The sequence below is a fragment of the Ochotona curzoniae genome, unplaced genomic scaffold (assembly GCF_017591425.1).
Source record: "Ochotona curzoniae isolate NIBS_2020 unplaced genomic scaffold, NIBS_Ocur_1.0 scaffold_4683, whole genome shotgun sequence".
Classification (NCBI taxonomy): Eukaryota; Metazoa; Chordata; class Mammalia; order Lagomorpha; family Ochotonidae; genus Ochotona; species Ochotona curzoniae.
The window spans coordinates 29235596-29250089 of NW_024467121.1; the positions used below are offsets into that span (position 1 = coordinate 29235596).

The 14494-nt window shown below is 46.2% G+C and overlaps 1 protein-coding gene and 1 pseudogene across 1 annotated transcript; both read left to right on the top strand.

The window, feature by feature from the left end:
* Positions 1 to 2020: 2020 nt before the first annotated feature.
* Positions 2021 to 13947, top strand: GNG4 (G protein subunit gamma 4). The gene is made up of 2 exons (XM_040967970.1): positions 2021 to 2119; positions 13685 to 13947. Exons 1-2 carry the CDS (start codon positions 2021 to 2023, stop codon positions 13811 to 13813), a joined length of 228 nt encoding a protein of 75 aa, XP_040823904.1. The 3' UTR covers positions 13814 to 13947.
* Positions 3317 to 3786, top strand: LOC121148007 (annotated as a pseudogene).
* Positions 13948 to 14494: the final 547 nt, after the last annotated feature.

Below are 14494 nucleotides of genomic sequence, written 5' to 3' on the forward strand. Positions count from 1 at the left end.
CGGACTGAGTGAGGGAACTTCTGAGGAATATGAAAGCCCCTGCTCGGTGACTGGGCTGGCACCAGGGAATGGTGAAGTAGCCGTGATTTAGCCGGTGGTGGTGCTCTGCCTCTGGTACATAGATGCCATAGTCACCCCAGGAGATGATCAAACACGGACTTCCTGGGGACTGGCAGTGTGGTGCAGTGGATGATGCTGTCCCCTGTGACCGCAGCATCCCATAGCAGAGCAGTTTGTGTTCTGGCAGCTTTGCTTCTGACACTCCTCGCTAACGCTCCTGGGAAAGCAGCAGCAGATGGCCCAGGTGGTTAGGTCACCTGCTCACACCCACACACCGTCACCTGCTCACACCCACACACCCTCACTTGTTCATATACACAACCTCACTTGCTCACATGCACACCTACCTGATCTACCCACACACCCTCACCTGCTCATACACACACTTCCTCACACCCTCCTGCTCACACTCACATCCTCCCTGCTTACATACCACACCTGCTCACACATATCCCTACTCACACACACACATACCCTCACCTGCTCGCAGTCACGTGTTTTCCACATCTTCTCTTCCATATCTGCCTCCCTTCTCCCTTTCCCACAGCACAGAGCCCTACTCCCCGCTTTGTGGCCTTTAGGAGTCACCTCTGCTATTCCTATCTCTTTCCATCTCCTCACCACCACCCCAAATCCCTCTGAGAAAGGCAGGTTGGAGTTCTGGGATTGGAAGGCAGTAGCTGGGAAGGGCAAGAACTAGAGTTTGTCATTTCATTTTGTGTAGACACATAGCAATGCAGGCACCCCAGGAGGGTGGCCACACAAAGACTGGCAAAGGCAGGCGTGGTGGCCTTGGAGACACACACAGGACACCCTGGAGGGAACACAGGCTGCGCTCAGCTCATGGGGCATGGCCCCCAATTTCCACAGCCTTCTCCTTCTGTGGAGGAAACACTTGCCAGCCAACACAGGAAAGCCCACCTCTTCAACTCTTCTTCCCATGCCTGATCTAGCTTCTACGAAGAATATTTTAATTTCTTTGAAGTTGTCTTTGGACAAATGGAGTTGCCATCCTGCCCCATTGGGTAGGAGGGTTACTAGCTCATATCTTTAACAATCCTGTCAGGGTACTGACTAATGCCCCTCACGCCTTACGCCATGCTTGTGGGAACTTAGCCGCTGTGTGTGCACTCATGGCTCTCAGATTTTTACCGTGAGCCTCCTCTGAGCGATTGCTCATCAAAACAGGCAACTGTGGTCTACCACGTCAACTTTCTCTTGTTCCAGTGAGCATTACATGGGCCTTGTCTCCAACATGAGCTCTTAGTGTGTGTCAAGTCATGGAAAATTGCTTTCCCTATCACAAAGCACATCTGTGTTTGGGATAAGAGTGTGTGTGTCATATTTAAAAGACAAACTCAATATAAAGTCTATAAACTCTGGAATGACAGCACATTCAGATTTGTGATGAAGCAGATTTCATTCATCAGTAATATGTGCATGGAGCTGTCATTTGCTTAGACAGCCACATGAGACATTGGAAGGAACCCTCAACCTGGCCTTCAGTCTGGGTTCTAGCCCCACAGATGTTTGCTGTGGCCATTTGGCTTGATTTCTCTTGAACTTTGTGCTTTCTGCAGTTACAAAATAAGAATTAGCATTGCTCTGCCAGCTTGAGGAATGAACAAGCACCTGTGTACGAAAAGCCAGCAGAGCACCTTAGAGTTGTCCAGGGGCTGCAGTGGTGTTGCTGGTATAGTGCCCAGTGCCTCTGGAACCATCTGTGATAATCTTACTCTCTCTGGGGCTTAGAACATCTTCTAAACAAAAGTGTGTATCTTGGCTCTCCCTACTCCAGCAAGATGTCCACTTGTCCTAAGAGGTAACCCAGTTGCTGCCCAAACTTCCAGATACTTCCTGGCTTAGACAGAGAAGATGCAGGTGGTGGGAGGAGGGGGAGGGTTGGGGAGACTTGTGCACATCCAACTCGACCACTTTGGTTTCTTCCAGTGGCCAAACAATGAAAGAAGGCATGTCCAATAACAGCACCACTAGCATCTCCCAAGCCAGGAAAGCCGTGGAGCAGCTGAAGATGGAGGCCTGTATGGACAGGGTGAAGGTAAGCCCACACAGCAATCCTTCCACTCTGCCCCACACCCAGCTCCTAACAGCCACAGCAAAAATAGACTCATGCTCAGCTTAGCTCTGCTTAGCTGTCTTGTCACGCTAATAAATGAGAAGGTTTCAATGTTTCCAATGAGATCGATCAGTTCTTCTGCTTGAAGTGGAGACCCTCAGGTGAGACAGTCTCAGGTGCCTTGACAAGGCCCTGAGGGCACTGAACCATGCCTGTGATTGTCCAATGTTCCCCTGGGGAGAGGAAGCAGGTGCCAGCCACTGCCTCAGTTCGCACCGCTGGTCTCTGCCATGCTGGGAGGGCTGAAGTGAGATGAGCCACCATTTCTCCAGGTGCTGCTCAGAGGTGAGCACAAAGCAGGTGGTTCTGCAGTGCAGCTGGAGCCTGTCGGGAACATAAAACCCAGGATGTCCAAGACCACTGTGTCTGTAGTCTGGCCACACAAAGTCCAGGTGTCTCACCCGGGCAGTAGGCAACTCCTAGTGCCTCCCCTTGGCAGAGTGGGTGGTGCCTCCCTGCAGTTCCAGCACTAGAATGTGTCAAAAGCGGCTGGATCACACCAGTTCCCACCACTGAAGTGATGGCCACAGTAGTCACTCTTCCCTGGGACCTTTGGAGACACGCTGTCCAGGGAAATGGACAACACTGAGGCCATGGTCTGGTGGGCGCCGGAGGAGTACAGTGGCCCTGAGGAGCCACATCTGTGGGTTAGCTCCACAGTCATGCCGCTCTATGTGAGACCTGCACTGAGTTCCTGACCTCTGGCCTTGGCACCTGCTGCAGTTCTGGACGTTGGTAGGCACTTGGACAGTAAAGCAGTGGAAGGGAGCTCTCACTGGCCATCTCTGACTCTCATGCTCTCAAAAAAGTAAAGTAAGTATTTAAAAATACACAGTTTATGAGGTAAAAACTTTGACCTAATTTTAGAGAATTCTGTATGTTAACAGTGCCTCAAAAGAAAAAATTTGCTACCCATGTAACAAAGGATTAATTCTATAAATATAAGCTCTAAAAAATCATTTAAAAAGTTGGACATACAGGAATAGTCGATCTTAAGAAAAAATGAATACAAACATACAAAAGGGGTTTCCTTTCATGTATACTACAAAAAAAATATATGATAAAACCAACACAGACCCAGGCAGACGCCGTCTTCGCCACAGCTACTCACTGTGAGCCATGGTCAACCCTACCGTGTGACGCCGAGCCTTTGGGCTGCATCTCCTTTGAGCTGTTTGCAAATTCCCAAAAACTGCAGAAAACTTTGGTGCTCTGAGCACCGGAGAGAAATGATTTGGTTACAAGGGCTCCTGCTTTCACAGGATTATTACAGGGTTTACGTGTCCAGGCGATGACTTCACATGCCATCATGGCACAGTGGCAAGCCCGTCTGTGGAGAGAAATTTGATGCTGAAACCTTCATCCTGAAGCATACAGGTCCTGGCATCTTGTCCATGGCAAATGCTGAACTAACACAAACAGTTCCCAGTTGTTCATGTGCACTGCCGAGACTGAATGGTTGGATGGCAAACGTGGTGTTTGGCAGAGTGAAGAAGGGCATGAGTATTGTGGAAGCCATGGAGAACTTTGGGTCTGAGAATTGAAAGACCAGCAAGAAGGTTACCATTGCCAGCTGTGGACAGCTCTGATTCATTCAATTGTTTTCTCTTCACCACCATTCCTTGTGTAGCTCAGGAGAGCGCCCCTCCATCCCGTCTGCTCCTGACACCCTACACTGCACTCGCTGCAATTCTTTCGGTTCCCTGTGTTCCTTACTCCGCTTCCAGGTCTAGCAGGATTGCAGATTTAAAGTTATGATTACGAAATAAAACTGTAAGTGACAAGTAAACACACACACACACACACACACACACACACACACACACTCCCAGAATCTCAGTGTCCTTTATCTTGGCCAAATCCAGTGCCATCCATGAAGTGCTCTGTGAAGTCAGCAGTTGTCCTCTTGGTTGGAGTAGAAATGGGCTCCGTCTTTTAAAAATTGGGATTGTGTCAAAAACGTTTATCGTGTGTACTCTTGGAGCCAGCATTGACGTTTCTGGAAATTTACCCTAAAAAAGAGGACAATCATGTGAATGATGAAAGACAGTAAGAGGTTCATCAGAACTGTTTATAAAGTTAAAAAGTGAAGAAATTGGTGAAGTTGGATATGTACAGTGTTATACTATCATTCAAAACAGTGATGCAGATCTGTTCCACCCATGTGAAAAGCACATTATAGGATAGCATGCCTGATGTTCTAGTCATGTGAAATTATCTGCACAAACACGAGTAGTAACAAAGGTATCTAGGAAGATGTCTTACCAAAATGTTCTCCAAATGGTGAAATTTCGTTGATTTTCACTCGTATCCTTATTCTTCAGTGTTACAAGTATAAATTATTGTTGTAAGGACAGTGAGGGTAGGAATCTCTTCACTGCCACTGCCCACTCACCTCCCCCCCACCCCGTCCCCAGCTCCTGCCCTGCATCTCAGCTCAGGCCTCGTCTGAGGGCATCTGGAAGAAGGAAGGTGTCGTGCTGGGAGAATGGTGCCCAGGTGACAGTAAACAGAAAAAGGAATTTATCATCAGGTACAAGGGATATTCAGAAAGTTCAGGAAGTGCATATTATACAAGTATGTGAATGAATCTCAGAGAGTTTTGCACCAAAGTGAATTACCTTTTAATTCCATGTTTTGTTAACTTTTTGAAGCCCCCTAGTAAATGTAAAAATTAAATGTGCATTAAGTTCAGATTCTCTTTACTGCTGGCTTTCCCTGTTTATAAGAGTAAGCCAGTGCATTTACTGGAACAAATGATTGAACATCTGAAAGGTTGCTGAGAAAGCCCTCCTGGCATCAGGCTTTGTCCTTCGGTTTGCTTTTGTGAGGAATCCAGAGTTTTGGCTCATAATTTTACTAACAGATATACATCTGTAACACATATCTTACTCTTAATTTTTCCTAAGATTCACAGTGTTGGCAACCGATGGATTCTTTTGAAAGAGGAAAAAGGTTTTTAATTTTGTCTTACATAGAATAGATTTTTGCATTCTGTATGTACAGTCAAGAAGTCAGTCACTTGTCCCTCGCCTCCATGTTCCCTGCCATCTCCCTCTCCCTGCCCTCTTTTCAACAGTATTTGTAGAGTCATAATTTTAATCTGCTATATATTCACAGGCTTAATTTGCCACTAATCATAATACTCAGCAGGTAAAAAGAATAGAAGACTACATTTCCACTGGAATATAAACATAGTATAAAAAAGGACACTCCTATCCCAAAGTGACCATTTCATTCCTACACCTTTTGTTTGTTGTATACTGGCTTCAGTATATCCAAAACAATGTGATGTTTGTCCTTTTGGATTAGCCTGTTTTACTAAGCATAATAATTTCCAGTTGAATCTGTATAACGTCATTTTTTCTGGATCTGAGAATGTTGTAGATATTTTTATTGGGAACCAAAATGTCTTCTATCGTTTGACTTTTTGCAGAACATAAAATGCACAGTTGAGTTTATAATGTCAACTGGTGAAAGTCAGCAGGTGTTAACACAAAAGATAGGTGGCTAGAATATCTTCATGTACCTAATGGGGGACTGAGAAAGAGCAAGCTGAAGCAAATCCTCCTGTTTTCGGAGAGGTGGCTCACAGGTCATTGTAAATGTCTGGGAAAGCCCAGGCTAAGAATGTAGTTAAGATTTCCAAGAATGTTGAGATCACAAGAATACTTCTTTCTTTTCCTCTTTGTCTCTCCCTTTCTCCTTTCTCTTCCCCCCCCCCCCCCGTTTCACTTCAAAGGCAACTACAATGGGGAAGGGACAGAAACAAAGATTTCTATCCACTGATTCACCCTCCAGATGACCACAACAGCCAGGGCTGGGCCAGCCTGAAGCCAAGAGTCTGGAACTCTGTCCAGGTCTCCTATGAGAGTGTGGGGGCCCAAGCACTGGAGCCTTCCTCTGGTGCTTTCCCGGGCATGTGAGCAGGAAGTTGGATTGGAAGTGGAGCAGCCAGGACTCAAACCAGAATTCATGGAAATGCTGAAATCCCAGGCAATAGTTCAACCCGCTGTGTCATAACACCAACCACAAAAGAATATTTCTAGAAGAAATAAAACATTAATAACATTTATATCATGGGAACAGTCAAGATTGCAAATTTTGCCTTTTCAGTGTGTCCAATCTGAATATTTAATAACACTTCCTGGATCCATCTTAAGTTCATGATTAAGAGCTTCCTTTTATCATTCTGTGCAAAAAAACACTCTTAACTCACCTAGACCTAAGAGATCAAACAATTCACATACCACCCTTCCACAGTCAAAGTTAGAAATAAAGAAAGTTTGATCAGAAGGAGTAGTTCCAGAACAGGGTCAGAAAAAAGGAGGAAAAACCTTTGAATGAAATGAAAGGCCAGAACAGGGCAAGTAGAACAGGAAGGGGAAGGTTTGTCTGAAAAAGCAATGAAACTGTCACAGTCACAGCTTTGAATTCACATCTTCTCAGACATTCTCTCCCTCCTTCTGTCACTCCAGGTGAACAATGCGCTAGTATCCTTCTGTCTGGGTAAGGGTACCCATTGTAGCAGTTAGCTGCCAGCCTGCAGGTACTGCCCTTCCAGTCTGCTGAATGCTGGGTGCCCTCTGCCCCAGGACATGCCTGTTCGTGCTGAGTACAGTCAGGGACAGTGCTTTCTTTTCTTTTCTTTTCTTTTCTTTTCTTTTCTTTTCTTTTCTTTTCTTTTCTTTTCTTTTCTTTTCTTTTCTTTTCTTTTCTTTTCTTTTCTTTTCTTCCTTCCTTCCTTCTTTCTTTCCTTTCTTTTCTTTCTTTTCTTTTCTTTTCTTTCTTCCTCCCTTCCTTCCTTCCCTCCCTCCCTCCCTCCTTCCTTCCTTCCTTCCTTCCTTTCTTTCTTTCTTTCTTTCTTTCCTTCTTCCTTTCTTTCTTTCTTTCTTTCTTTCTTTCTTTCTTTCTTTCTTTCTTCCTTTCTTTCTTTCTTTCTTTTTAATTAAAAAAAATTTTTTTTAATAATAAACCAGGCTTGACGTGGGAGGCTAGTGATTCACTCCCCAGGTAGCCGCACGGCTAGAGTTGAGCCAATCTGAAGCCAGGAGCCCAAAGCCTCTTCCCAAGGCTTTGGGCCATCCTCCTGATTTCCCAGGCTACAAGCAGGGAGATGGATGAGAAGTGGGACTGCTGGAATCAGAACTGGCACCCATATGGGATCCCAGAGAGTGCAAGGTGAGGACTTTAGCCACTAGGCTACCACCCCAGGCCCCAGGGACAGTGTTTTCTTAAATAAATAAATAAACAAAAATAAAATTTTAAAAAATGACATTCATTTATTGGAAAAAGTAAGAGAAGAAGACAGAGAGCACTTCTCTCTAAGAAATGCCAATCCCTCCTGAGAGCCTTCAGTCCAGATTCCTCAGGTGGGTCCTGGTTATGGTCACCCTTCGCTGCTAAGTCTCAGAAACCTCTTGAATGACTCGCTAATTTTTATCTATACATTTCTATTTCATTAAAATGACTGAAAGACTGATTTCTTTTTAGAAAACTAAGAAGTATTAAAATGGAGGAGGAGTTGGTTGGAGACATGCACCAGCCTGTGGAAGAGGTTGTTAAGTCCATGTCCAGAGTAGATCTGGGTCAGTCACCTTCCAGTCAAGCCAGGTGAGGGCATTGCCATTCAGTGGTGAATGCCATGGAATAGTGGCTGTTAACTGAGATGCACTTTGCAATATTAAAACGCTCTTCCCTGTGTCCTAGATTTATCTCCCAATGTTCCTTACCTATTGATGGAAGGGGGGAAAAAACCTTAATGTTGATGATAGTGGCTGAGGATATTTGATCTTAGGACTCACAGAGTGACTCTGTTGTATTACTCTCCTGTTCACATGGATCTCCCACCATGACCCTCCTCTGGTTTCTACCTGCTGGTACAACTTTCTTCCACCCCAATTCAGTGTCTTATGTGTCCTGGGACCTGCCAGCTTTGTGGGATCTGCCAGCTTTTACCCATGTAGGCCATTTATCAACAACTGAAAATTACCTATGTCATTGATCATATTGATCTGGAGTAATAGAGTAATTATTGGTATCCACTTAAAGCCATTAATGTGAAAATATCCAGAGAATTTCATCAGGAACTGGTGTGTTATTTTCCAGTGTATCTCCGTGTTAGAAGAAGGGGTGAAAAAGCAAAAGAATTCATCCTGAAGTGTTTGTGGAGAATTGAGAGTTAGGCATTTATGTGTAATGTCCTGAGGATTTAATTATGATAACCAACATATGTCTCTAGTAAAGTGTAGACCAAATTCAAGTCCAACCTTGTAAATGATAGCACTGCACCATGCTGACCACAACTTGACTGCTTGAGGGAAGAACAAGCAAAGCCAACAAAGATGCCTTTAATCAATTCCAAGTTGTAGTGTTAAGATAGTCCAGAGTTGCTGAAAAATAGATGTGGGTCTCTTTACTTCAGATGCAAAGGATAAGTGCGGTGGGTGTCACTGCCAGAATAGTAATTATGTCATCTGTCTTGTCATTGGGTGTGACTATAACAATTGCAGCATTTTTTCCTATCATTGAAGCTTGTAATTAGAGTGCAACTAACAGGATTATGTGCTAACTTGGGCTGTTTTAATCACCTCTTTCAGTCAGAAACATAATGGTGAAATTCCACAGTTGTTCCCAGGCTGCAGATTGCTTTTAGCATCTGTTATCTTGTTAACTCTAACAATTCAGTACCAAGGGGAAGGCAGGGAGGAGATGCTTCGCACAGGGGGACTTGAACTCAGGCCAACAGCAGGCTTGACAAGGAAGCACTCACAGTAAGGGAGTTTTCAATTGGTTTTTTGTTTGTTTGTTTTGTTGTGTTTTTTTTACCAGAATGCAATTTCCTCTATGCAAATTGTTTGTTTTATGTTTCTTTTTTTAAAAAAATACTTATTTTACTTATTTTATAGGCAGAGCTACAGAAAGGGAGAGACAGAGAGATCTTCTATGTGCTGATTCTCCTCAAATAGTTGTGATGGCTGGGATCAGACTAGGCCAAAGCAGAAGAAGGCCCTTCTTGAGGATCTCCCACATGGGAGTAAGGGCCCAAATACTTGGGCCATCTCCTGTTGCTTTTCCAGGCGGGGGGCTGGGTTGGAAGAGGATCAGAAGTGGAGCAGCTGAGACTCAAATCAGTGCCCATACGGGATGCATGCCTTGAAAGTGATGGCTTTGCCCACTACGGCACAGTGCCAATTCCTTCTTTTATGATGGCCAGTGTTTTATGGGAACCTGCAGTGTTCACAGCTGCTGTTGTATAGTAGGAAATGTCCACCAATAAACAGTCTAATCTGAGCCGATGACGAAAGTCCTCCCATTTAACCTGAGCAGCAGGTTTAGGCATTAGCCTGGACGCTGACGACATTGCCTTGCACATGTAAGGCTTCAAGAAAGACATCAGCTGCACTGATCTTCTCTGATCACTTTAAGAATTCACCATACTTCAGTGATAAAAGAACAAAGGGTTGTTGGACACTGTGTAAAATAAGGGAGCTACTGGAAGCTGGCATTGTGGCATAACAGTTTAAGCCGCCACCTGTAATGCCAGCATCTCATATGGGTGCTGGTTTGAGTCCCAGCTGCTCCACTTCTGATCCAACTACTAACTTATGACCTGGAAAAGCAGCAGAGGATGACCCCTGTCTTTAGGCCCCCACCCGTGTAGGAGTCCTGGGTAAAGCTCTGGCTTCTGGCTTCAGACCAGCCTAGTTCTAGTTGTTGCAGCCATTTGGGGAGTGAACCAGCAAATTACTCTCTCTCTCACTCTCTCTATATATATGTCTCAGTTTCTCTCTGTAACTCTATAACCTTGCAAATAAATAAGCTTTTTTTTTTTATAAAGGGGGAGGCAGCTTATGAAAGTGGAAAATTCCCTTTGTGCCTTCATTGTAAGATGACTGCCCTATTATAAATAGCTGTTGTCCAGGTGAACACCCTTTACAGGTGGCTGTTATAGTCCGTTTCCTGCTGCTGTAACAGCAGACTGCATGACTCTCTCGCAGTCCCAGAGGCTGAGAGCTGCAAGTACTTAGTGCCAGCTTCTGTGCTCTGTTGTAACATGGCCAAAGGGCAGAGCATCCCGGAGAAAGCAGACAGATTGGGCCAAACTCAGGATTTTATCGGGAACCGATAATGACCAACCCTCTTCCACCCTGAGTTCCCACCGGAGGGTGGCGCTTTCCTGATGCCAACACCCCTCTGCCAACATTGCCTCTCATTGCAGCGACGCTGGCCATCGGTTTCAGTGTGAGTTTTGGAAGAAACATTCATCCTGTGGCAGTCTTATCTTAATAGCAGTGAGTGTATTTGGAAAATTGACACTGCAAGAACTAGCCCAGATGCACATATCTGGCTTTAAATTGGTGCTCGTGCTGGCCTCCTGATGTGTCACACAGGTAGGCAGGCAAAACTTCACACTCACAATCCAGAAGACTGTAAACCCGTCCCTATGAGAGCAGAACTTGAACAGGCACCCACATGTGATCCCAACGCTTGCAAGGTGAGGATTTAACCAGTGAGGTACTCCAGAGGGTGAAGATCCTGCCTGTTTTTTCCCTGCATCCTCTCCTGAATGAAACAGTGAGGCTAATAGAGAACTCAGAATCAACAGAGCATATCTTAAAGCAGAAAATAGGTTCACGGAGACAAGAGAACCCAGAGGGACATTGGGAAAGAATGACCTGGAAGAGCTCCCTAAAGTCAAAGCTGAGACCTGGCAGATCCAGGAGGGCAGGGGCCTTCAGGTGGGGGAATAGGGTCTGTGCACTGCAGCCCATCGTGTGTGCTGGGCAACCACAGAGATCCATTCCCAGTCCTACCAGAGGGGCACATGGGTGGCTGCATGGGAGAGCCCCCACAGCCTCTGCCTCTCAGGGTGTGGTGAGGCAGGGAGGGTGCTGGCCAGCTAGGGCACACAAGCCTGTCTCCTGGACCCGGGCCATGTACTGCAGTGGGCCACAGCCCAAGTCAGCTGCCCTGCGCCTGATGGATAGTCTCTTGCAATGGTTTCATGGGTCTCCTACAGCCATGATCCTCGTCTGCACTTCCACCTCCGAGGGAGATTCCTGGGGGATGTCCTGTCGACCACTGTGAATTTCAGGCACACCACTCAACTCCACAGACTTTATGTAGGGTTTTAAATACTTTCCAATGGTGCTGTTTTCTTTAAAAAAAAAAAAAGTGTATTTAGGGCCCAGTGTGGTAGCCTAGCGGCTGGGATCCTCACCTTGCATGCGCCAGGATCCATGTGGGCGCTCTGCTTCCCATCCAGCTCCCTGATTGTGGCCTAGGAAAACAGTTGAGGATGGTCCAAGGCCTTGGGACCCTGCATCCACATGGGAGACCTGGAGGAGGTTCCAGGCCCCTAGCTTCAGTTTGGCTCAGCTACAGTCATTGTGGTCACTTGGGGAGTGAATCAGTGGATGGAAGATCTTCCTCTCTATCTCTCCTCTCTGTGTATTTGACTTTCCAATAAAAATAAATAAATCTTAAAAAGAAAATATATTTGTTTTATTTGAAAGCAAGATTTACAGAACAAAGAGAGAGAGATCCTTAAATGGCCACAACAGCCACCAGCCATAGCTGAGCCAGTCTGAAGCCAGGAGCCTCTTCCAGGTCTCCCACATGGGTGCAGGGTCCCAAGGACTTGGGCCGTCCTCTCTTGCTTTTCCATAATCAGGGAGCTGGATTGGAACTAGAGCAGCCAGGAAACCAACTAGTGCCTCAAGGGCTCTACTGCTGTGGGTAGAGAGTTAGCATGCTGCACACTGTGCCAGCCCTCATGGTGGTGCGGAGGAAGGATCATAAGCTTTTTAGAGTAAAAAATCACTTTAGAAATAGCAAACTCTCAGGGCACAATGGCTCTGTGATTTAATCCTCACAATGTAAGCCCCAGCTGTTGTCACCATTTGGGGAGTGAACCAGCAAATAGAAGATCTTTTTCTCTGTCTCCCTCTCTGTAAATCTGACCTGCCTTTCCAATAAAAATAAATATATCTGAAAAAAGAAGAGAAATAGCAAAGTCTCCTGAATTTACAAATGAGAGATAAAAAGTTCAGAGAGGTTGAGGTACTTCCCCAAGAGTGCAGGCAGAGCTGGAAATTTCTCAGTTGCATAACCCTAACAGGTGTAGGCTTGGCCAGGACTTGGGTCTTCTCAATTTCAAGTTGACTTATTTAAACGTAAAAAAATACACTCTTCTCATATGTCTCTCCTGGAGTTAATTCTACACTGGAGGATGTACAAAAGGACCTGGGTGGGAATCAGAGGAAGACTCTGTCAAGTGTTTGAAATTGAACCAGTCTCAAAAATCCAGAAGGGAGTTGTGTGTGGCTGGTGTGGCTCGGAAACATTCTCGCCATTCATTTGTAGCCTGGTCTGTGTTGTTCTGGAAAAGACTTAGACACCAAAGGCATCCAGAACATTCCGTTTGACTCTGGATGCTTCCCCTCCCGTGTGAGCCTCTAATAAGCACTTGCGGGCAGAGCAAGCAAATTGGCAGGATGAGCTCATGCACAGCTTGGTCATTAGCCAAGCACATGACAGACAGCAAGCCAAGTGAGCAACTAAGTCTGTCCCATACTTAGTGCTGACTTCCTGGCCCAGTGCCCTCTGCCACTCAGCTCTCCCTGTGAAATTGAGCTGGAGCCAGTGTGATGCACAGCTGCCACGTGGCAACTGTGGCAACAGATGCAGCCAAGACTGTAAGGAGAAGGAGTGGAGAGAGCTGTCTGTCCTTTGATCGGAAACAACTGGGCAGCCAGGGAGCAGCCACTCCCTGGGAGATGTGTGTCCTGTTGAGGAGCAGGAAGGGGATTGCAATCAACAAATAAACAGCGTGATCCTGATGGCATGGTGGGATGAGCGGGGCCAGCATCCTGCTTCAAACTCTTCCAGAACTGGTTCAGACAGACTCAACTGGGGACTGAGAGCAGATATTTAGTGCAGCAGTGAAGACGTGGTTTGGGACACTGCGTCCCCTATCAGGTGCTTTGGTTTAAATCTTGACTTCCCGCTGATAACACACCAAAAGCAACAACAGCTCGTAGCTCCAGTATGGTTGAATCCCTGCCATCCACATGGGAGCCCTGGATTGAGTTCCCAGCTCCAGGCTTTAGCCTGGCTCAGCCCCAGCTCTTACAAGACATTTGAGGAGTGAACCAGCTTTTCGTTTGTGTCTCTGTCTGCCTTCAAAAACAATGAAAATAAGTTTCTTTTTTTTTTTTTTTTTTAAAAAAGTAACAGTGAAAGTTTGCATAGAGAACACCTGGGCTGCTGCTGGCTCTGCAGTCCTGACTGCTGGCTTTGCGGTCCTAGGATGCCTCTCTATCCTGGCAGCCATGCTTTGAACCCTGTCCTGCCCAGGCACTGCCCACAGTTGGTCATGCACAGGACAGCCCAACCTGCAGCTGAGCTGCTGTCCACGGGACACCTGCAGCGGCCCATCTCGTGAACTGACCTTGACCGAGCACCTGTGCTCTGTGTCCACAGGTCTCACAGGCGGCCGCGGACCTCATGGCATACTGTGAAGCCCACATCCGGGAAGACCCTCTCATCAGTCCAGTGCCTGCATCCGAAAACCCCTTCCGCGAGAAGAAGTTCTTTTGTATCATTCTCTGACTCCAACTGGTGATGCCCACGCCTGCTGTCCTGTCCGTGAAACTGCCCCGTGGGAGACCATGCATGCTTGTTACCTTGGGGATGCGACCCACACCCACCCTGCCAGGCCTCTTCCTGTCTTTCCTTTTTTCATTGATTTTCTTCGTGGTGTTCCAGGTCACCTTTTTCTCATTTGTATGTTAGTTTCTTTATTCACCAAGAAAATAGACATGTTTTTATAGCCAGGTAACACATAATCAGTATGGATTTCAAGGTTTTCAAATCTGTGGACCTGCATTCTCATAAAGATAAATATACCAGTAAATACATTTTCAGTGGAAAATATACTGAAAAGAGAAACTGGACCCAAGTATCCCCCGTCTGTAATAACAGTGCCAATAGAAACACCTTAACCCCTGTGAAACATACTGCAGAAGTTGCTGCTTCCCTCCCTGCAGCAGGTGGTTCTGGGAGTTCTCTGTACCCCACATTTGTTTGAATCTCACTGAAGGGAAGTAGCCTGCCAGATGGGAACGTGTAACTTCCCAGAGCCAAATGGCCCGGACGCTGGTGGGCAGTCCGCTTAGCCCTGTTCCCTGTTGGGCACTGAAGGTGGTCCTTCCCCAAGTGTCCCTATGGGTTGGTCAATGCTGTGCCCTTGGTTTCTGCACAGCCAGCAGTACACATGTTCCAGTCATCCCT